Source organism: Heloderma suspectum, chromosome 2 (assembly GCF_057233095.1).
Source record: "Heloderma suspectum isolate Gila_16-S chromosome 2, 16-S_ref, whole genome shotgun sequence".
NCBI lineage: Eukaryota > Metazoa > Chordata > Lepidosauria > Squamata > Helodermatidae > Heloderma > Heloderma suspectum.
The window spans coordinates 61,568,940-61,591,490 of NC_139459.1; the positions used below are offsets into that span (position 1 = coordinate 61,568,940).

The following is a 22,551-nucleotide window of genomic DNA, read 5'->3' on the forward strand; positions in this document are numbered from 1 at the left end:
TGTGGTTGCTGGACAGATGGTAAAGCAGGCTGAATCTCATTTTGATGAACTGGTGGTGGCCACCGAATAGACAATACTAATGGCATCATAGGGCAAGGAGTGTCAGGTTGGTCTGGAGGTCTCGACACTGTAGCTGAATGTTGATGGTACCGACTTTCTCCCCAATAGGGAGGATCAGGATGGTGAGAGTGGCTCTTTACAATAGTCAACCCAATCCTGGGGTCTCTTGTATCACATGTCCCATGCTGAATGGCTGTCCCACTCCAAGAGTGGTGATCTAGACCATTCCCGACATCAGCTTCACTCGTAAAAACTAGGGGCATGACCTCTTGTAGTGGAGGCACATGACCATGACAACTCTGGTGAACGTGGCCAGTGTGTCAGGGTTGAATCGGAGCCCAGAGAGCCCCAAAGCAGTTCTGATTCTGAGGAAGAGATAGAAACCATGGGAGAGGAACCCGTGCACAGTTCAGAGGTGCAGCCAGGGGGAGAGCCCCTCCCGGTACACATTCCTGAGAGTGACAGTGATCCTGGCAGGGAGAGGGAGGCGCAACAGCAGTTTCTGGATGCTAGGCACCAGCGCAGCATCAAGCAGGAGATGGCGGGCGCTGAAAGGAGGTGCTCAGCCCGCTTGGCGCGACGGCAACAGCAACACCCTGATGCCCCACGGGAAAGGGGTGGACTCTCTCCTTCTAGCCCATAAGTTCAGAGGTTTCCCGCCTTCCCCTCCAAATGGAGATCAACTGATTCCTAAGGTTAGAGCACCCGAGTAGTCAGCTCTCTTAAGTCTCACTCTAGAATTAAGCAATTAGCATCTGTAAGCGTCATTAGGTTGAATGGAAATAAAGCCTTGGAAAAGAGCCCTATTGTCTGCGTGTTGATTCTGGCTACCTGAGGATTTCAGAAGGCAGCAGGGGCGACCTCCCAACACAGTGATGAAGAGTTGTACCATGGCTTTCCAACTGTAATGACGAGGTGGTCAAGGGATTGGTTCAGTCGGAGATGGGTCCCAGGTCTCGCCCTTATTGGGATGGGTTCCCCCTTCTGCCTAGGATTCACCATCAGAATGGGTGAAAATATCACAGGCAGAGCAGCGGGTAAGGCTGTCGGTACAGGCAACTGCATCTGACTAGTAGGTGTTGGCAGAGCAGTGGGAGACATGGCCTGTAGTGGTGGTCACTGCTGATCCTGAGACATCTGTACTGAAATGAGTGATACAGTCGGCTCTTCATCTCAAGTCGGAGTGCTGGCCAACAGCACCTGGACCGATCCAAGTCACAAGGTGCTTGCACAGAGTCAAAATATCCAAGGGTCTTGATCCTCGATACTGAGCAAGATCATACAACACTTTAGAAGATGCTTTCGTCTTCTTTTCCAAGTGTGAAGAAGACCAGCCTGCTCAGAGATGTTTGCCTTTTTTGTTAGTGTTTTTGCCAGTATAAGCACCAAAGATCAGCCTGGAGTGGGGGGATCTTGTGTACTTGGCAGAGTATGATGCTGAGGGGATGAAGACCCCAACACTGGAGCAGGCTCCTGCATGGCAGGCAAACTGTGTGAGGGCGAAACTGAGGGGTTTGCCATATCTTTTGGCTCCGCCACCGATTCCAGCGCCCTTTTCCAAAGTGTGGCTTTTAGCCAATCTGACATTGTTTCTTCTTCTTGCTTCAAGATGGCTTTACCATGAGGACAAGCGTCAATGACATGCCCTTCATCAAGGCAGAAGAGGCAGAGAGAGTGCCCATCTGAGGGTGGCTGTTTTGTCCTGCAGCGGGTACACTTTTGAAAGGGGGCCCTGAAGGCCATACACTTGTGAGGGCAATCGCGAAGCTCACAACATAAAAGAAATTAAAATAACAAGGAGACAGAAGAGAGAAAATAAGGAAAAACCTCAGCTTTTCATCAGAAAATGCTTTTTTTAAATGGGGGTACGACGAGAGGTGCTCTCTATGAGGTGCACACAATAGCAGTCAAAAGAGAACTGAGGGCAGCTCTATTATGATGCTTGTCAACTTCAGCAGGCAACCGCCATAATTTTATAAGATGAGGGAAAGCAATGGGTTTCAATGGAAAACATAGAGATAAAGGGAATACCATTAAGCAATCACATATTGCTAAAAAATAAAACCTTAGGCACCTAGTTGAAAATAGGTTTACACAAACCACTTGCCAGAGCTGGACAAGGTGGGCAGCGAAATTGTCCTCAGGGATGTTGCCATTACTCCCAGTGGAAAGTCACCCTAATTTCCGTAACAAGGCCAGGACACATAATTTCGATGAATGGAAAGAAAGAGGGCTCCATTGGCTGTACCAACTTTATGAGGAGGGTCAACCAATAAAAATGGAGGCTTTAAAAGAAAAGTTGGGCAACGTAACATTGCTCTGGCTTTTGAGTTGCCAACTCCAGTCCTTTTTCAGTTCCCCTACAGTGAAAAACGAGGCCACTAGAAGCCTAACTATGTTTGAAAAATTAATGGTAGGGAACTCGGGAGAGACCTGGGGATTTATTTCTGTAACATACAAACAGTTCCTGCACTTCACATTTGATTTAACCACTCCACAAAAAACTTGGTGGGAAACAAACTGGAACTTTAAAGTAGATGACTATGATTGGCAACAACTATGGGATAAGCTTTCATATAAATCAATATCAGCCCGAACTAGAGAGATGTCACTGAAAATAGTCCATGGGTGGTATCTGACCCAAGGCATCTCTCACGTATGACACACTCAACTTCTCCTCAGTGCCAGGAGTCAAGAACGTACTGGCACATGTGGTGGGATTGTGCAGAAGTCCAACCATTCTGGTGGGCAGTGACACAAGAGACTGGCCATATTACAAACCAAAATATCCCACATATGCCACATCTAGCAGTGTTAAATTTGTTTATAGGGTAGGCTAGTGATTTAAACAGTAAGGAGCTGATTACTCAATTACTTGTAGCCGCCAGATCCACAATAGCTAGGTTTTGGAAGAGAGTCACCTTCCAGGGATTATATTATTGGTATGCCATGGTCTGGCAAATTGCCATAATGGAAAAAATATCACACAAGTTGAAGGTGGCCAGGGGTCAAAGCAAACACGATTCATTCCATGCAATATGGTTTGACTTTATCGCATATACGAACAGAACAGAACATCAATATTTGATTCCCTCACACTATAAAACCCTATGGCTTTTATAAGGAAGAAAATAGATGAAGAATAATCCTGAGTCCGTCTGATAAAAGATCTAGTTGCACTGACAAGAATTACCCATGACCTCTGTATCCCCATTAAAATACAACTGTATGGTAAGAAGATGTAAAAAAGAAAAGAAAGAGAACTGAGGGAATAAGCAGGAACCTGCTAGGGACATGCACACTGGGATGGTGGGGGAGGGGTTCCTGCCAAACTTCCTCAGCTATAGAAGCTTCCCATGAAGGAGAACTATCCAATTCTGCAGGCTTGGGGGTCCAGTTAGGATGGTCCATCCCTGGAGACTGATAGATCCAAATGATTTCCACATAGCTCTGGGGGAGGTTCCTGTGGGTATGGTTGGCAGTTCTGTTGATGCCCTAGCATACAGAGATGACAGGGACAGTTGACACATAGTGACATCTAAACACCCTCTTCCCTCTGGTAGAGCTTGTTGGGACCAATGAAATGAGAAGAATGAAAGTGAGAGTGACAGTGGAAGAAGACTGATGACTGAACACAGGCTAGAGCCTATTTTAAACCAAAGTCTGTGGGGGCAATGGAAGCAAAGTAAAATTACTTTTCTGCTATCACTATATCTGCACAAAGTTGGCTGGTGGAGCTTCTGAGTGGTGAATAACCTATTACAACTGGACCCTCAGAGGAAGACGGAGGAAGCATCAAGAGCTTGCTGTGAAGAATTTGCAAAACATTTTGCAGATAAAATTGCTCATATCCTTTCCAATGTGGACTCCAATTGTCCAGTAGCTGTTTTGGTGGCTGCTAGTGCTATGGCTCTCTCCTGTCCAGTTTTGATTGGATACTTTTCCAGTTTGTTATAAGTATTAGCGAGAGAATGTATGTAAAGTGCTTTGAACATCCTTTTTTTAGTTTGGCTGGAAGATGAGATACAGAAAAAGTATCAATTTAACAGAGTGTGAGAATCCACTTCTTCGCCTACAGCACTTTTGAACAGCAGTTCAGCAAACCAGTCATTTTACATGCATCAGTCCAGTTTTTGGCACTGTTAGATTTCTGGATGTTAGGATTGCTCTTCTACCCGGATAAAGTGATTCTTTACACTGCAATAGAGTTAAAATCACAGTAAAACAGAGCAAGGATGAATGTTTAGCTGACTAGAATGCTACAGCATACCACAGCATACCAAGCTTGGTTTTAAAATAAAATTAAAATTAATAAAAATGACCCAATGGCCCCCAGAAGCAATCAAAGATTGAAAGCAATTGAGCATAAGTTTAAGTAAAAAAAGAAAACTGAGATAGAGGGAATAGACCTGCTCAAACCCCTAAAAGGCTATAATAGTCTGGAAGGGGGTATTAGGGTTGGGGAGGCTATGCACTTTAAGATTAAAACCTCTCTTTCCTGTGCTATACAGAAATATCTTAGGAAGAGGAGAAAGGAAAAAAAAGGACATGTTTTCCCATTCTCACTCTCCAGAAGCCTACATGGTCAGTATGCACAATCAAAATAAGCCACAGTGGCTTCTTTCAACTGTGGTGCATGCCAGGCAAATGCAGAGCACATAATCATTGCCAGGGTACAGCTTGTTGTGTCATTCAAACCTGGGCAGCATGGCTTGTTGGAAGGGGAAACAACCCTCCAATAAACCTACAAAAGCTCATGGGTTATGGGAGGGTTGTTTCCCCCTCCAACACGCCAGGCTCCCAGGGTTTAGACGACACGTCAATCCACACCTGGAACGTGCCACAATTTAAATAAGCTACTGTGGCTTAAATAAAGCCATACTGGCTTATTTTGATTGTGTAAATCAGGTCAATATAGTAATAATGGGCTCAGATTCAGTTCTGGCAACTAGCCTGAAACCTGAGTTATTTAGCACTGTTTAGCACACCAGCAGAATGTTTTCAGGAGGTTAAGAAACAAAAAAGGTGTCCATTAAGTCATACTCATACAACTGTATTTCAATTTTTAAAAGATTTATAATACTTTTTGTTATGTTAACATGTAATTTGGAGGAATATAAATATAAACAACAACAATGGCTAATAAATGTAACTAAAGTGACTCCACAAGAGTTGTGATTACTAGTTTCCTCTTTTCTACTTTTCTGTGATTATTAACTTTTTAGCTAGGGTTCTTCATTTTGTGTCATATTATTCAACTGGTGTAAAGCAGGATTTTAAGTCTGTTGGGAACAGCAAATAGAATCATAGAATCATAGAATAGTAGGGTTGGAAGGGGCCTACAAGGCCATCGAGTCAACCCCCTGCTCAATAAACCAATCTGGGTAAAGATATAACTGGTAAAGAACTGTTTTATTTTTTATGGGTATTGTAAGACTCTCAGGGTGTGTTTCCACACTACCGGCTTCATTTTGCGTGCAACTTTGTTGCAATGTTTCCCCAATCGCATCTTCTCCTTTTCCAGTTTCCACTGTGCTTAAAGTCTCGGCTTATCGCTAGGGATGGCGGAGAATTTCTCCACGAATCTCAGGGAGGCCGAATGCCAACGCATTCGGCCCCCCGAAATTGGCGGTGAAATTCTCTGCCCCCCGCCCCCCCTGGGATGGGACTTACCTCCTTCGAATGTCCCTCTCGGCGGCGCGTCCCGGCGGCGTTTCGGCGGGGGCGGCGGCCGGTCTTCTGACTGGCTGCCGCCGCTGCCATTACAAAGAAAATGTAAAAATAAAAAAACACACGTGATAGGCTACGTAACGATTTACGTAGCCTATCACGGCTAGATTTCCAAAGTCAACCGTGATAGGCTACGTAAATCGTTACGTAGCCTATCACGGGTGACTTTGAAAAAAAAAAAGCGCGTACGCAAATGGCGGCGCCCATGGGCGCCGCCATTTGCGTTCCTTATTTGGGCCCGGGTAGTGTACGTAAAGATTTATTTACTATTTGCTATTTGCGTTGCCCTTATTTTCGCCATAGTCTACATAAATCTTTATGTAGACTACCCAGGCCCAAATAAGGAATGCAAATGGTGGCGCCAATGGGCGCCGCCATTTGCGTACGCGTTTTTTTTTCCCCCCAAAGTCAGCCGTGATAGGCTACGTAACGATTTACGTAGCCTATCACGGCTGACTTTGGAAATCTATCCATGATAGGCTACGTAAATCGTTACGTAGCCTATCACGTGTGTGTGTTGTTGTTTTTTTACATTTACTTTTGTATTTCGCGGCCGGGGAGATGGGGTGCTTCTCCCCGGCCTGAATTTCAGCCAGGCGAGGCGGGGCGGGGCGCCTCCCCCCCCAGCCTGAACTTCGGAGGGAGAACCGAAGCGCCCCCCCCCACTGCGAAGCAAGCTGCGGGACCAGGTAAGTGAGTTTCGTACATCCCTAATTGTAGCATGGGGCTCTGTGCTGCTTCCATTGAGCTCTAATTGAATTATTTTCTTGATGGCTGGGTGGAGTCTGGGTGGAGTCTGGGCTGGGTCTGATTACCTCATCAGTGTTCCCACCTCCTCAGCTGTGTTTCCAGGACAACAAAAGAAGCTAATGGAGGAATGCGGGATTTTTAAAAAGGAATCAGCTTTGCTGTGAAGAGAGGCTTTCCCCCTCTTCTCCTTTCCCCTGAAAGTCCAGATGCACTTGCATTTCAGGAGCAAGCCTCATTGAGCACAATGGGAGTTACTTCAGAGTAGACACACATATGCTTGTGCTGGGAAAGGGGGGGAGAACACAAAGAGGGAAACTAGCCCCCATTTTAACACAGAGGACCTAATTGACCACAATGGGAGCTACTTCTGACAAGACAGTAATGGGTTTGTTGTGGGAAAGAGAGCGAAATCAGCCCCATTTTAATGCACACGATCTCTGTATGGAACCTGTGAATAAGTTACGTCCTAAGGCAATGGACCAGAAGCCTCACGATCACACTTAATTGCATTTAAGGAATTGGGCTTTGATATGTGCCATGTCAGTTGAAGGACTTCTCTGTTATTTCTGTGGTCATTGAGAGGGCAAGCCTCATTCAGTAAAATGGGAGACACACACACCCCCGACTGGGGTCATGGGCTGCGTTCTAGTGCTTATTTTCACTGATGTTTTAAAAGTTGGTTCCTCAGCATCCTGCTCCAAAACAACAATGAAATTTCCAGAAAACAGGGAGGGAAAGGGTTGGGTCACTGAGGTCAGACACCCACAAAGGCTGGGCTACATGCCCCATGGGCAGGACTATGATACCGGACCCAGTGCAATTGTGGAAACAGGTCAGTAATGGAGCCGTTGTAAGCTGGAAAAGTCAGACTATAAGCAGTCTCAGAAGTGGTTGTTCAGTGATAAAATGTGGGGCTGGTGCTGAATGGCCACGACGTCACAGAAACACAGAGACCTCACCGCGCAGACAGGTTGGAGTAAATCGCTGGTGGAAACACAGCCTCAGAGAATTTTTTTATTGGGCGGCATATATATATACTATTAATAATGTAAAATAAAAACAAATTCCTGTATCATTTGTACCAAAGGATGGAACAAGCTGTTATACCTGACATGAGGTAGATGCTGAAAAATCTCCCCTGCCCATTTATTTACTTAAGTATTTTTATACCATCTTTCAGGGCCAAAGCATCCCCCTCAAGGCAGTTCACAACACAGAATCATCACAGACCAGGTTAAAAGTCAAATATAAAATTCAGATTAATTTTGTTTCGGCATATTATATTGTGAAGCCATAACATTGTGCCTTTTCCTACACCTGCTCCACTCCACTGGCTGCTGCTGGAAGGGGCGGGGAAACAACAGTAAATCAGCCTAAGGTTTATGGGGAAGAGAATCAGATGTAGGACTGCTGTTTTTGATGGCAGCTCTGGGTCAAGCTCAGTCTAGCTCTGCCAAAATTTCTGGCATAAAAAAGATGACTCGACAAGCTGGGGAAAAAAATCTAACTATGGGAAGCTAGGTGGCAATGCAGGGCTCACTTAGGTCCCCTGAGACACAAATCACGGATAATGCAAGTTAGAACAATCCCCTAGCAATTTTAATTTGTGGCTGAGATGGAGGCAGATGCAACTCCGGGGTTCTTCTTCTGATCTAATGAGTCTGTTCTTAGCATAAAGGATTTAAAATATTAAAATTTCTGCCTAATTTGACAAATCCCATATCTCCTTTTCAAAAAATAAATAATACTTTTTAATAGAATTTAACAAGCCGTTTAACACAGTGATAGTTTTAAAAAGTATTGTTCTTAATTATGATATTTATTTTAGTTCTCTTACTAGGCGAAGGAAAAATTAATACATGTTATTATCTGTCAGTAACTGTTAAAATTATCAGGCATATCAGATACAGAACACCTATCAATCCAGTGAACCGGAAACTCCATGAAAAAACCTCCAAAGGTAAAAGTAGTTTGGATTTAAGAAAAATATAATAAAAGACTATTTGATCCCTTTTAAAATCCATATAATTGAAAGCTACAATGCATATTCATTTCAGGCCTCATCTTGCTTTTAGAGAAAGCACACATATTTAGCGAACAGACCCCCCCCCCCCCCGAAAGGTCATTTCTGACCTTTGAACACACCATAGAATACAAGGTTCACATTCCATAGAACACAAGGTTCATACCACACAAGTTCAGGCTGGAATACTAATAAATCTGCTGGGGGGCTGCATATGTGTGCATGAACACACGCTCACACTATTTACACAGACACACCACATAGACACCCCCACACACATACACACTATCTTACTAGGCAGTCAGAGAGCCTAGTAAGGATAGGATCCCTCAGACCTGCCCTCCCTTCCCTGGGTCACACCAGATGGTTTGAACCACAACTCCCATCATTCCTGTCTATCAGCCATACTGGAGAGGGCTGATGTTAGTTACAGTCCAAATCATCTGCAGAGACAAAGCGTGTGGAATGTTGCCCCAGACACAGGCAGTGAAGTGTGGATGCTGTTGGGAACAAAAGGGAACATAGGAGATGATCTGCTGGGGCAATGCATGGCCAGGGGTGTGTTCCAAAAGGCCAAGAGCCCTATGATGCCACAAGTAAGAGGAGGGAGCTCCATGAGCATGGGGCCAGGGCCAAGGGGGAAGGGGATGTCAGTGAGTGGAAGTCATGGAGCAGCCAGTGGGTCCAGATGGGCCTCTGTCAGCATGCAGGTCGGGTTGGAGGGCTATGGAGAGGCAAAGATGAGGTAGCTGACGATGAAGTATATGAGCATGTGGACTTGGCCTTCTGTATAGCAGCACTGCTTTGGAATTGTGGGCGCTAGCAAACCCAATCCATGGTGTCAAGACTGGCAGGCCTCATGGGCCAAAACACTTTGTGGCCATGCTCATGGGTTCAAAATCTACATGGATCCTGGCCATCCCCTGGGCATCCCCTTCATCCACACCAGCCAATGGTATCACAGGTGCATTCTGGCCAAGACCTTCCATTACAAGTTGGATCCTGTGTCTCAGAGCCAGTACAACATTTACATGCTGCAAGCATGATTCTGGAGACATTTTAAGATGTACACATGGGTTCAGTTCTATCTGTCATGCAGGCACCAGAAGCGCACCTTCAGCATTCCAAAACCACTTTCAATGTAACAATTCTTCCAGCCATGCACTTCAGGTGTAGACTCCAGGATAGTGAGGAGGCTGGATGCCTCCAGGACCTGCAAGTGATACATGGTCCCAGGCATCTGTGCATTTACATATGTAAATATGCCCTGCAGGTAACAGGTTGCTATGACGTTCATTACACACAGATGGATCCAAATAAGATGTTAGCCTTATTCTGATCTGCTTATCATAATGTAAGCATGTAAGTCTCAAACATCAGGGGGCGGGGCTACACAGCATGCCCCCACTTGCATGATAAATTGTGGTTCTGAACATCTGAATATGGCTCCTATTTCTTGCCATTCTATTTTATGGAAGTATAGTTAGGGAATTAGAAAACAGCTAGTATTGTTGAAGCATAATGGGCTGAATTGTTAAAGCAAAGTGATGCCCTTGTTTTAATTCGATTATTGAATATTTCATTTGTTTGCTTGTTAGTAATGTGGTAACTCCATTAAACATTGAGAAGTTGGAATGAATTTGATATACACATTCACCATATGTTTCATGTTCTCCCAAACAAAGGGAGGGAGGGAGGTCACACCAATTTTCAAAAAAGTATCCAGGGGGGATACAGGAAATTACAGGTTAACTTAACATCTGTTCTGAGTAAATTGGTTGAAGGCTTTATTAGAAATAAAATTAGTAAAAATATAGAAGGACAAGCCCTGCTGAAAAAGAATCAACACAGCTTCTGCAAAGGTAAGTCCTGTCTCACTAACCTTTTAGAGTTCTTTGAGAAAGTCAGTAAACATGTAGACAGGGTGATCCAGTAGACAATGTTTACTTGGACTTCCAAAAGGCTTTTGACAAAGTCCCTCATCAAAGACTCCTCAGCAAACTTAGCAGTCATGGAATAAGAGGATGGGTCCTCTTATGGATCAGTAACTGGTTAAAGAACAGAAAGCAGAGAGTAGGAATACATGGTGAATTCTCCCAATGGAGGGAAGTAAATAGTGGGATCCCACAGGGATCTGTATTAGGACCAATGATTTTCAACCTCTTCATAAATTATCTGGAATTAGGAGAGAGCAGTGAAGTGGCCAAGTTTGCCGATGACACCAAATTATTGAGGGTGGTTAAAACAAAAGGGGATGGTGAAGAGCTCCAAAAGGACCTCTTCAAACTGGGAGAATGGGCATCTAAGTGGCAAATGCCCTCCTTGGATCCCCAAGTTCTGAACAACTTTTGCCCAGTCTCAAATCTGCCATTTTTGGGCAAGGTAATTGAGCGGGTGGTGGCGATGCAGTTGAAGGCACACTTGGAAGAAGCCGATTATTTAGATCCATTTCAGTTGGGCTTCAGGCCTGGGCATGGGGCAGAAACGGCCTTGGTTGCCTTGGTGGATGATATGAGGAGGGCTCTTGATAGGGGCGAATGCTCCTTCCTTGTTCTCCTCGACCTCTCAGTGGCTTTTGATACCATTGACCATGCTATCCTCCTGGATAGTCTGGAGGGGTTGGGCAATGGAGACACCGTATTACGGTGGTTCCGGTCCTTCCTCTCCGGCAGGTACCAGGGGGTAGCATTGGGAGAGGAAGTTTCAGACCCGTGGCCACTCACTTGTGGGGTGCCACAGGGTTTCATCCTCTCCCTGATGCTATTTAACATCAGGGAGCCACTGGGGGCTATCATCAGGAGGTTTGGGGTGCGGTGTCATCAGTATGCAGATGACACACAGCTCTACCTCTCGTTCAAATCTTCACCAAGGTTGGCCATAGAATCCCTGTCCAAATGTCTGGAGACGGTGAGTGGCTGGATGGGAAGGAACAAGATGAAGCTGAACCCTGACAAGACTGAGGTACTTTTGGTGGGAGACAAGAGGAGGTTGGGAGATGTTGACCTGGTGTTGAATGGGGTATGGTTGCCCTTGAAAGACCAGGTCTGCAGCTTGGGGGTCATCTTAGACTCCCAGCTGTCCATGGAGGCTCAAGTGTCAGCTGTGAACCGGACAACGCTGTACCAACTCCTTCTGATACAGCGGCTGCGCCCCTTCCTTCCCGACCATCTGCTCCCATCGGTAGTACATGCCCTGGTCTCCTTTCGTTTGGACTACTGTAATGTGCTCTACGTGGGGTTACCCTTGAAGATGGTTTGGAAGCTGTAGCTGGTACAGAACGCGGCAGCTCGCCTGATTAAAGGCAGCCACTGGCAAGATCATATCACTCCAGTGCTGAAGGAGCTGCACTGGCTACCATTTGTTTTCCGGGCCAAATTCAAGGTGTTGGTTTTGACCTTTAAAACCCTATATGGTTCCGGCCCAGCCTATCTTAAGGAGCGCCTCCAGCAACATCAGATAGGCCGCTCAACAAGATCAGCCTTGGATGGCCTTCTCTCTTTTAAAATGCATTTCATATTTTGCAGTTCTGCATTTCTAATTTTATAGTTTAAATTTTTATTGCACCTTTCTGCTTAAGGAGGAAATGAAGGTTACATATATATGTATAGAAATACACACACACACATACACACACACACACGTGTGTGTATCTATATACCTATACCTATACAGAGATAGATATATCTCCATACATACAATTATTAAGCAGCAAAGATAAAACAATAATAAAAAATAACAAAATCAAATAAAATAATACCATAAGCTAAGAGCCTTTTTTGGTTCCTAAATTCTATAATGAATATGAGTGCATTCACATGACTTCTTCCTGCTGACATGGATAGTCATCACTGTTGAATTATGGTAGGCATATGCTATAGTACTGCATGCTTGTGTATATAAAAATATTATGTATATAAAAATGGAGCGCCTCCAGCACCACCAGACAGGCCGCTTAACAAGATCAGCCTCGGATGGCCTTCTCTCTGTCCCGTCAGCCAGGACAGCTAGACTGGTGGGGACGAGGGAGAGGGCCTTTTCTGTGGTGGCCCCCACTTTGTGGAACTCCCTCCCTAGGGAACTCCGCCATGCCCCCTCTTTAATGAGCTTCCGCCACGCTTTAAAAACATGGTTGTTCAGGCAGGCATTTGGGGTGGGCTAGGGTAATTTTAGAAATGTGATGTTTTTAATGTTGAATGTTAACATTAAATTAATTAATTAATTAATTAATTTGTTAATTAATTAATTTTAATAACATAAAAATTGTTTATACAATTTTTATACAAAAATTGTATAAACTGTTTTTATTGCTGTACACTGCCCAGAGTGGCTGGGTGACCAGCCAGATGGGTGAGTAATAAAACAAACAAACAAACAAACAAATAAATTCAACATAAGGAAGTGTAAAGTGATGCACATGGAGGCAAAAAATCCCAATTTCAAGTATAGCCTGATGTGATCTGAGCTAGCGATGGCCGACAAGGAAAGCGATCTTGGGGTTGTGATGGACAGCTAAATTAAGATGTCAACCCAGTGTGTAGCTGTTGAAAAAAGGCAAACTCTATGTTGGGCATAATTAGAAAAGGAATTTGAGAATAAAACTGCCAATATCATACTGCCCCTATACAAATCTATGGTGCGGCCACATCTGGAATACTGTGTACAGTTCTGGTCACCACAGCTGGGATTGTTTATCTTGGAAAAAAGGAGGGTAAGGGGAGACATGATAGAGGTGTACAAAATTATGCATGGTGTAGAGAATGTGGATAGGGAGACATTTTTCTCCCTCTCTCAAAATACTAAACCTGAGGTCATCCCATGAAGCTGATTGGTGAGAGAATCAGGACAGATAAAAGGAAGTACTTCTTCACACAGCATGTAGTTAAACTATGGAATTTGCTACCACAGGATGTAGTGATGGCCACCAACTTGGATGGCTTTAAAAGGGGGTTGGACAAATTCTGGAGGAAAAGGCTATCCATGGCTACTATTTTGGTGGCTATGTGCTACTTCCAGGACCAGAGGCAGCGAGCCTGTGTGCACCAGTTGCTGGGGACAATGGGCAGGAGGGTGCTGTTGTGCTCACTCCCTGCTTGTGGGTTCCTGGTCGACAGCTCGCTGGCCACTGTGTGAACAGAATGCTGGACTAGATGGACCCTTGGTCTGATCCAGCATAGCTCTTCTTATGGTCTTATGAATAAGACACCTGCTCCAGGTCTAGCTGCATTCTTCCCCCTGCCACCAAAAGGGAAGGATTTTGCTGTGCAAAGCATCCTGATGAGTTATGTTTTGTTATTGCATTACTTTACTACTACTACTACTACTACTACTACTATTGTATTCTTAAAGTCAGGAGAAGTAATAATAATAGTAAATCGTAACAATAATGAAAAATACCAGTTCAACACCCACTTTCAAACAAGGGATGAAAAATACAAAATATAGTTCAATGCAGTATCTCCCATGGAAACTGATACATCAAAATGAAAGTTTAGCTCCTTCTTAGAGGCTCCCTTGCTGGGGTTCAAGTATGAAACCTGCTGAACCCCAGGACCCATGTTCAAGATACAGAACACAATGTGAAGGTTGAGATATCAGAATGAAAGTTGGTGTGCTTATTCAGAACACCATTTTATGTTTCAGGTGTGAACCCCAGCTAGACTCTCACACAGATTTTTAAAAGAGAGGATAATTTGTAATGTGAAATACAAAGTGAAGCCTTTCAGACTTTAGTAGTATGTATTAGTCTTCAGAAGGCCTCACCTCACCCTAGGAACCGAAGCAGACAGAAACATCAATCAAATCAACCTTCTTCATAGTATCAGAAGGAAGGATTTTCCATCACTCAGGCCATTGACCTGGGAAGAGGAAAATGCACACTTTATTCATGTTATAAAGTAACATTTCTGGTATTGGACAAGCTTACTGGTGATCTGACATTAAAATGGGGAGAGAGCAACTCATTAAAAGCATCCCTGATGCTCTGAATACAAAATATGAGGGACAATCTCCCAGGAACTTCTTCTATGCATGACCCACTAAATGAATGGGATTTGTGCTACAGCTGATTCCAGTGGATTATATCCACTGTTGTTGAGACTGCCACAAATAAATCTGCTCCAAGACAAAGTTTAACAGGCTTGCACCATAAAAAAAAATTCAGCTGGACCTTAGCAAACGTCAAATAAAGTTTTCTGTATACAAAATAAGGGATTTTAGTGACATTTTTAGCAAGCCAATTTGGAATGTGACAAATGAAGGAATCTTAATTTTCGTCTGTTTAAAAACACACACAACAGTATTGTTTGACAGTAAGACTGGCAAGGCATATAACATTTTAATGAATCAGGCCATTAGTGTACACAGATAAGCAGTGTGCATACAGTATATACAGTGTTTTCTGGAGCTTTCAATATGCAGGTTAAAATCATGAATGGAATATTGCCATCATTAATTCTTAAATACCAAGCTGAAGGCAGGCAGAAACCAAAGCCTTATCAACTACACCAGATACTAATTCCTAGACACTGCAAGGTCTGGAGTTATGATGGACTACCTGAGCTGATAACACATGGAATTATCTAAACAACATTTGCATATTTGTGTAATTATTTCCTAAGGTTAATTAGCTCCAGCAAAGCAGTTTGCCCTTTGAGACTGCTTACAGTGACAGGTTCACATATTTCCCATTTTGATGCCAAATTATACAGGGATTGTTGTTTTTTTGCTCTACTAACCTGTTGCTGGGAAGTTACACATTCTGCAGTGTATTCAAAGTTCTTAATTTTGATAATTTTGATAAATTTTAAAATACACAGCTGGGTAATTTTATATTGACAAGTAGTCCACACTAAAATAAATCAGCGTCTCTTCAGTTGCAAAGCCAAACAAAACAGTTTTAACCTTATGCTTTTCATAAAATGACTTCAGATGTGCACTTAACCTTTAAATATTCCTTTTCTTTTCTATTTACGTGAGCCTATACCATGTGTTGAAACACTTGTCTGTATGTGGCACCCAACAGTCCATGAACCTGCAATGGGAACACAGTTTTCCTGGCACATATTAACCATGTGAAGTAATATTTACTGACACAGATGGACATACAGTGGTGAGAAAAACTTTGGGAACCCTAAATGATGCTACGGAAATTCCAGTTTTACCATGATAGTCTTTATGAATCAGAACTAGTCCTTTTCTAAATATCAAATAAGGTTTATATTAACCAATTCCATGTCTTGTGAAATAAAATGATGTATAAATTAGGCAAACAGTGAGTGCTTCAGCATCAGGGTATGTGCAAACATAAGTGAACCCCTGGTTGTATCAGCTCAGTTAAAGGTAACGATTAGAATCAGGTGTTTAAGTAATTAGGTAGAACTTCAGGGGTGAGTTTGGGAGGCCCCACCCTATAAAAGGATCAGAAATGTTGTGTGTTTGGTCTTCACCACAGGGTTGTGTAGAAACACGTCATGCCACAATCAAAAGACAACTCTGAGAATCTCAGAAAAGCAGTTATTGCTGCTCATCAGTCTAGAGAGGGTTACAAAATCATCTCTAAGGATTTGGGGCTCCACCAGTCCACTGTCACACAGATAGCCTACAAATGGATAAGGTTAAAGACCACAGTCACTCTACCCAGGAGCAGTCGTTCTACCAAAATTTCTCCAAGAACAAACCAGCGCATCACAAGATTCTAGGGAAGAATGTCCAGCCATCCGACCGTGAGCTGAAGCTGGACAGTAGATCATGAAACAAGACAATGATCTTAAATATACAAGCAAATCTATAAAAGAATGGTTGTGGAAGAAGAATTTCTATGTTTTAAAATGGCCTAGTCAAAGTCCGAACCTAAACTCCATCAAAATGTTGTGGCAGGACCTGAAGTGAGCTGTTCATGCAAGGAAGCCCTCAAATGTCACTGAGTTTAAGCAGTTCTGTAAGGAGGCCAAAATTCCTCATATAAAGTAAATATAAAATATACCATATAATTTAGTTCTGAAAACTTTTAAAATGCATTTAATATTTTGCAGTTCTGCATTTCTAATTCTATAGTTTAAATTTTTATTGCACCTTTCTGCTTAAGGAGGAAATGAAGGTTACATATATATGTATAGAAATACACACACACACATACACACACACACGTGTGTGTGTATCTATATACCTATACCTATACAGAGATAGATATATCTCCATACATACAATTATTAAGCAGCAAGGATAAAACAATAATAAAAAATAACAAAATCAAATAAAATAATACCATAAGCTAAGAGCCTTTTTTGGTTCCTAAATTCTATAATGAATATGAGTGCATTCACATGACTTCTTCCTGCTGACATGGATAGTCATCACTGTTGAATTATGGTAGGCATATGCTATAGTACTGCATGCTTGTGTATATAAAAATATTATGTATATAAAAATGGAGCGCCTCCAGCACCACCAGACAGGCCGCTTAACGAGATCAGCCTCGGATGGCCTTCTCTCTGTCCCGTCAGCCAGGACAGCTAGACTGGTGGGGACGAGGGAGAGGGCCTTTTCTGTGGTGGCCCCCACTTTGTGGAACTCCCTCCCTAGGGAACTCCGCCATGCCCCCTCTTTAATGAGCTTCCGTCGTGCATTAAAAACGTGGTTGTTCATGCAGGCATTTGGGGTGGGTTAGGGTATTTTAGAAAATGTTTTTATGGTAGAATTTTATTGTTTTAAACTATTTTACTGTATGCTGTACATTGCCCAGAGTGTCTGGGTGACCAGCCAGATGGGCGATTAATAAATTTAATAATAACAAACAAACAAACAAACAAATAAATAAATACTTAGCTTTACTCCTGGACTAATTAAATTCATGGAAGTATCAAAATCATTCTGGTACTTCTACATGGCCCAGAAAGCTGAAATGTGGTACATACAGTCCATGACACCCTGATTACTAGAAAAGACTAAAAGGGGGCATTTGTACATATCTCTCTCAAAACCAAGGACTCAAAGGGTAATCCGCAATGGGGACATGATTTCCACATTAGCTAGAAAGTTAAAAATTAGGTACACATGTATCCCAGAACCCAAATTACTAGAAAAGACTGACATATAAACAGTCTAGACAGGAAACTCACCTCATAATACAGGCAGCACTCCACCACAGAGCTAACTAAACCACACATGGGATGGAAAGTTGGGGTGTGGGAATTCTGTTGCCCTTTCACACCTGATTCAGCCTTGAGGGGATTTCCAGTCAAGAACATGCATCTATGCTTGCATAATGCAAGTTACATTTACTAGTATTCATCCACTTTAGAAACTATATTAGGAGTTTAAATCAGAAAATATTTAATACAAAATTTATATAGCTAGCACCAGCTTACTATTATAGTAGCCCAAAAAGAAAAGACCTCAAAGCACCTTTTAATCTTTTCATTCCAAGTTGATACATTTATAGGCAGAGTTCTGTAATAATATCACACAAGTTTCTTTTTAGAAATAACAGTCCAGAGAGGATTTTTTCCTTTGACAAATGCTTATCCATTGCAATTTGTGTCCATAATCCACTCAAGTCCATTCAAAAATTCTCAGACTGTTTTGCTTCACCCATGTAAATCAACAGTAAGACATTTGTTGCATTGTAATAGTTACACCTTATGATGCAGATGTCCCTGGAATTCAGAATGGTCACTAATGTGTTAATCATTACTATTCTAGTCTGCTATTCAGTGTAACTAAGTTATTGATCAACCTGATATTTTTCAGTCCTGTTTGACACAGAATGAGAATAGAATAAGCATAATGGAGAGCTGTATTACCAGTTCAGATAGGGCATATCACCAACAATCATGGAGAAAGACAGGGCAGTTGGAACAAGGGCATTGTACAGACGGCAAGGCAGAACAAAGGGAATGTAAGAGTCGTCTGATGAGCAGATGTCAGACATGAGCAGAATGCAGGCTTATAATCCATCTAAAATTTAGTAAGAAATAATACCAGATGCTGGCAGAAGTGCTCAGAGAAGGCTTAGACAAATTAATGGAGAGTAGATCTACCCATGACTATGTACTGCAATAGCTAAATGGAGCCTCCAGTCATGTAACTCTAATCAGCAGATGCTTGAGACAAAAAAATGGATGGCCAGCATAACCTTGACCTGCTTTTAAGCTTCCCAAAGACACCTGGCTGGCTGTTTTTAGAACCATAATGCTGGACTAGATGGTAACAGCAGCTGCTGTGTAGTGGTTATTGAATTTTGTACAGAATAGAAATGAGAGACCAGAGAAGCAGCTAATGAAGCCCAGACACAATGGTCACATGTGACAAAATAAAAAACACACAAAAAATGCACACAAGAAATTGAGTAAAAGAAAGCCAAAATTGCAATGCTTGCCAAATCACATGTTAGGGCCATACGTAACACTTCACAATGTCTGTGATCATTTAAAAATATTTTTCTGTTTCTTTGTTTTTAATTGATAAAATTCCCATGTCATCTACACTCATGAACATATTTTGCATATAATCTCCAAATTCCAACATTAACATCATAAAAATATAATATGAAAGCCATTATTTATTCTAAAAAAAAGTTTTAAAAGTGCATGTGGTCTTTAACTAGCCTATTTAAAGTGACAGTGAAGATAACATTCACCTTGCTGGCTGCTTCCTCTTCTTTTCTTCCTCACAGGGCAGTCAGTTATGATGACCACTGTGACGAGAAGAGTGGGCCAGTACCAGCCGATGAGCCAGCAACACACGAAGATGGCAATGAGGACATTAAGATAATACAAAGCATAGACATCCTGAGGAGAAGATGCTCCACAGAGCAGCTGCTGCAGACTACTTGAGCCAAAGAGGTTGCAGTACTCCTGCAACAGTTTGCAGGGTTGGGATCATGCTCAATGGCTGTTACAGCTTAAACAGACACACAAATGATAGGACACATTCAGACATCAGGTACCACTGGCAAAACATTAAACACAACTACCGTGTTTCAGTCTCCTGCTCAGATGGTGATAGGGCTTGTCTCACCCCATTTTAAAATGTACTCATTTATTTATTTATTTATTTATATCCTGCCTTGCTACCAGGAAATGGCACTATGGCAACATTAAAGTGTAGTTACCATAATGAAGTGATCTTTCCTGTTCAGTTAGGCTCACTTAAAGCAAGATGTTTTCCCTTCCTGTTGAGTTAGTGGTCTAGAAAGAATAAATTAATAAATGAATGAATGAATTTATTTGAAATCCCAACTTTTCACCAAAAACTGACACTCGAGGCAGCTAACAATAAAACTAGATTACAACAAACGTAGAATGATAATAAAAACTAATAAATTAAAAGCTGAATTAAATAAATTAAAAGCAATTGGAGGCTATTGATATTAAAAGCACAATTAAAACCCAACAATAAAAGAAATGACTAACAATCAATCCAATAAACCCCCCTTCAGCAATAGACCAGTTTACATGCCAAAGGCCTACCTGAATAAGAACATTTTTTCCTGCTGGTGCGAGGACAACAAATAGGAAGCCAAACTAGCCTCCCTCAGCAGGGAGTTCCAGTGCCTGGAAACAGCCACTGAGAAGGCCCTCTCTTGCATCCCCACCAAACATGCCTCCAATGGTGGCGGGAGTGGACTGAGAGTAAGGCCTCCCCAGAAGATCTTAAAAACCAGGCAGGCTCATATGGGAGAAGGCGGTCTTTCAGGTAGCATGGTCCATTTAGGGCTTTATAAGTCATAACCAGAACTTGGAATTGTGCCCAGAAATAAACCAGTAGCCAGTGTAGCTGTTGTAACAAGGGGATCACATGATCTCTGTAACCAGCCCTGGTGTACAGTCTGGCTGCAGGATTTTGCAAGTTTCCATACACTTTTCAAACCAGCCCTAGGCAGAGCCCGTGGCAGTAGCTGAAACAGGATGTAACTAAACAATGTGTCACCGTGGCCAGATCAGGCATCACCAGGAATGGGTATAGTTGGTGCATTAGCCTCAGCTGTGCAAATGCACCCCTGGCCACCACCAAAATCCAGCCATCCAGGTTCAGTGATGAATCCAAGAGTACAAGCAAACTGGAGACCTGACTCTTCAAAGGTGGTGTAACCCCATCCAACACAGACTGAAATCCCTATTCCCTGATCTGCAGTTTGACTAACCAGGAGCACATATATCTTGTCTGGAGTAAGCTTCAGTTTGTTCACCTTCATCCAGTTCATTACTGACATCAGGCAGATCTAGACTAGAACAGCTTACTCGATGGAAAGGAGTTGGGTGTTACTAGTATACTAGTGACAATGAACTCCAAAACTCCAGACAACCTCTCCCGGTGGCTTCATGCATGTTAAATAGCATGGAAGACAAGATAGAACCCTGAGGGATACCATAGGCCAACGTCCAGGGCATCAAACAGGAGTCCCCCAGCACCACCTTCTAAAAACACCCTTCCAAGAAAGGCCAGAGCCAATATCAATAGCAAGATCAATAGCAATATTCTGATGTTCAGCTTTTAAAAGAAATCTGATTATTTTTATTCTGACAAGCTCTGAATATTCCAAGATGTGTGCTAATAGCAACAATGCTGCTTCAGCTTTCCTGTATTTTCATCAGGAATCTATGAGATGAAGCTTTCAAACTGCAAAAATAAATGTTAAATAAAAACAGGAAATTGTTCATATTTCTAGAAAACTTATAGTTCCTTTGACTCATTTCCCTTTTTCCTCCTATCTACTCCTTTAGCTTCTTCTGTGAGTTACCAATGTTTTTGTCTTCAAAATGAAAAACTGATATATTTTGTACTTAAAACATTAGCATAGATGACTAGCATGGTCAATTCGTAGCAAAGGTTATTTCTTTAGCCATTGTATATGCAAAATATTGCCATTATCTAGGGAAGAACATTTTGCCAGCCTACTGGATTATTTTTTTACAGCTTCCTACCTTCCAGAAGACATGAACGCTTAAGAAGTCTAGGGAACGGATGGTAAGGGCTTAAGGTTCAGGCCATTGACTGGAGCTTCTGTGGAAGTAGGCCCCATTAATTTTTCTTCCTCTTTATGCAATAATACTTTAACATACTGCTTGATCCTTTTAAAACATTGATTGTATTTTCCCATCATTTTTAACCACAGAAAAACATAAAATAAGTGGAAAGTGAAAGGACCTGGTGTAAGGGAAGTGGGACAGTTCCCAAGTCCTCAAATGTGGCAAGACTTCAGAGGGCTGGTGGGCATCTCCATCTGTATCTGATCAGTGGAGTCCAAATAGCATTGTTGTTGTTGTTGTTGTTCAGTCGTTCAGTCGTGTCCGACTCTTCGTGACCCCATGGACCATAGCACGCCAGGCCTTCCTGTCCTCCAAATAGCATTATAGGTGTCCAAATGGCAACAGTCCTGTTCTAACAGCTCTGTTGCTCTTGCCATGGTACTGTGTTGCGCTGTAAGGGATGAGCAGTGGGCAAGGTTCCTTTTAGCCCCACATGCAGCTAACTGTAACAGAGAAACTACATCTTTACAGAAGTGGAGTGGAGCCAAAATGTGCTGAACAGGAAACAGATTTTACTACTTCTACTGTTGTATATCATAATTCATTCCATTTCATGCAAAGTTACTCTATTACTGTTTGACAGTGTTTATATATAACCGACTGCAACATTACATGCGGTGTGTTGGCATGTACTGACATTTGGAAAGAATATACACTTAGAGCAATTTTTAATGAGTAAGAAGGTTTCATGTAAAATAAAACCTGCTTGGTTTCTAAAATTATCCTAAAGTGACCTTTAGCATATGGTTTGGTAATAAAAGATGTCGTGTGTTGCGCATTAACCTTTGCTTCACCTATCTTCTGCCAAAGCCCTTTCAAATTTCAAAAAGTATGGATGACGAAACATTTTTTTGTTCCCTAGATCAGAAACAAAACCAACAGAACAGTGATTCTCATTGTTTTAATGGTTCTGAATGTACTGTGGAAGTACATCAAGTTTCTATCCTACACTGATTTACA

At 42.4% G+C, this 22,551-nt stretch overlaps 1 protein-coding gene across 38 annotated transcripts in view; it reads right to left on the bottom strand.

The window, feature by feature from the left end:
* The window catches only part of ARB2A (ARB2 cotranscriptional regulator A), a 362,761-nt gene that overhangs the window by 185,670 nt on the left and 154,540 nt on the right, over window positions 1-22,551 (bottom strand). For 2 of the 38 annotated variants that reach the window (XR_014787657.1, XM_084833689.1), the window contains one exon: window positions 14,324-22,034. The exons of the other annotated variants lie outside the window; for them this stretch is intronic. Coding sequence is in view for 1 of the 2 variants with exons in the window: in XM_084833689.1 (XP_084689815.1) it covers window positions 21,843-22,034 (192 nt within the window). In the remaining variant the exon portion in view is untranslated. Of the gene's footprint in view, window positions 1-14,323; window positions 22,035-22,551 lie in introns of those variants that run through there. 38 annotated transcript variants of the gene reach the window in all.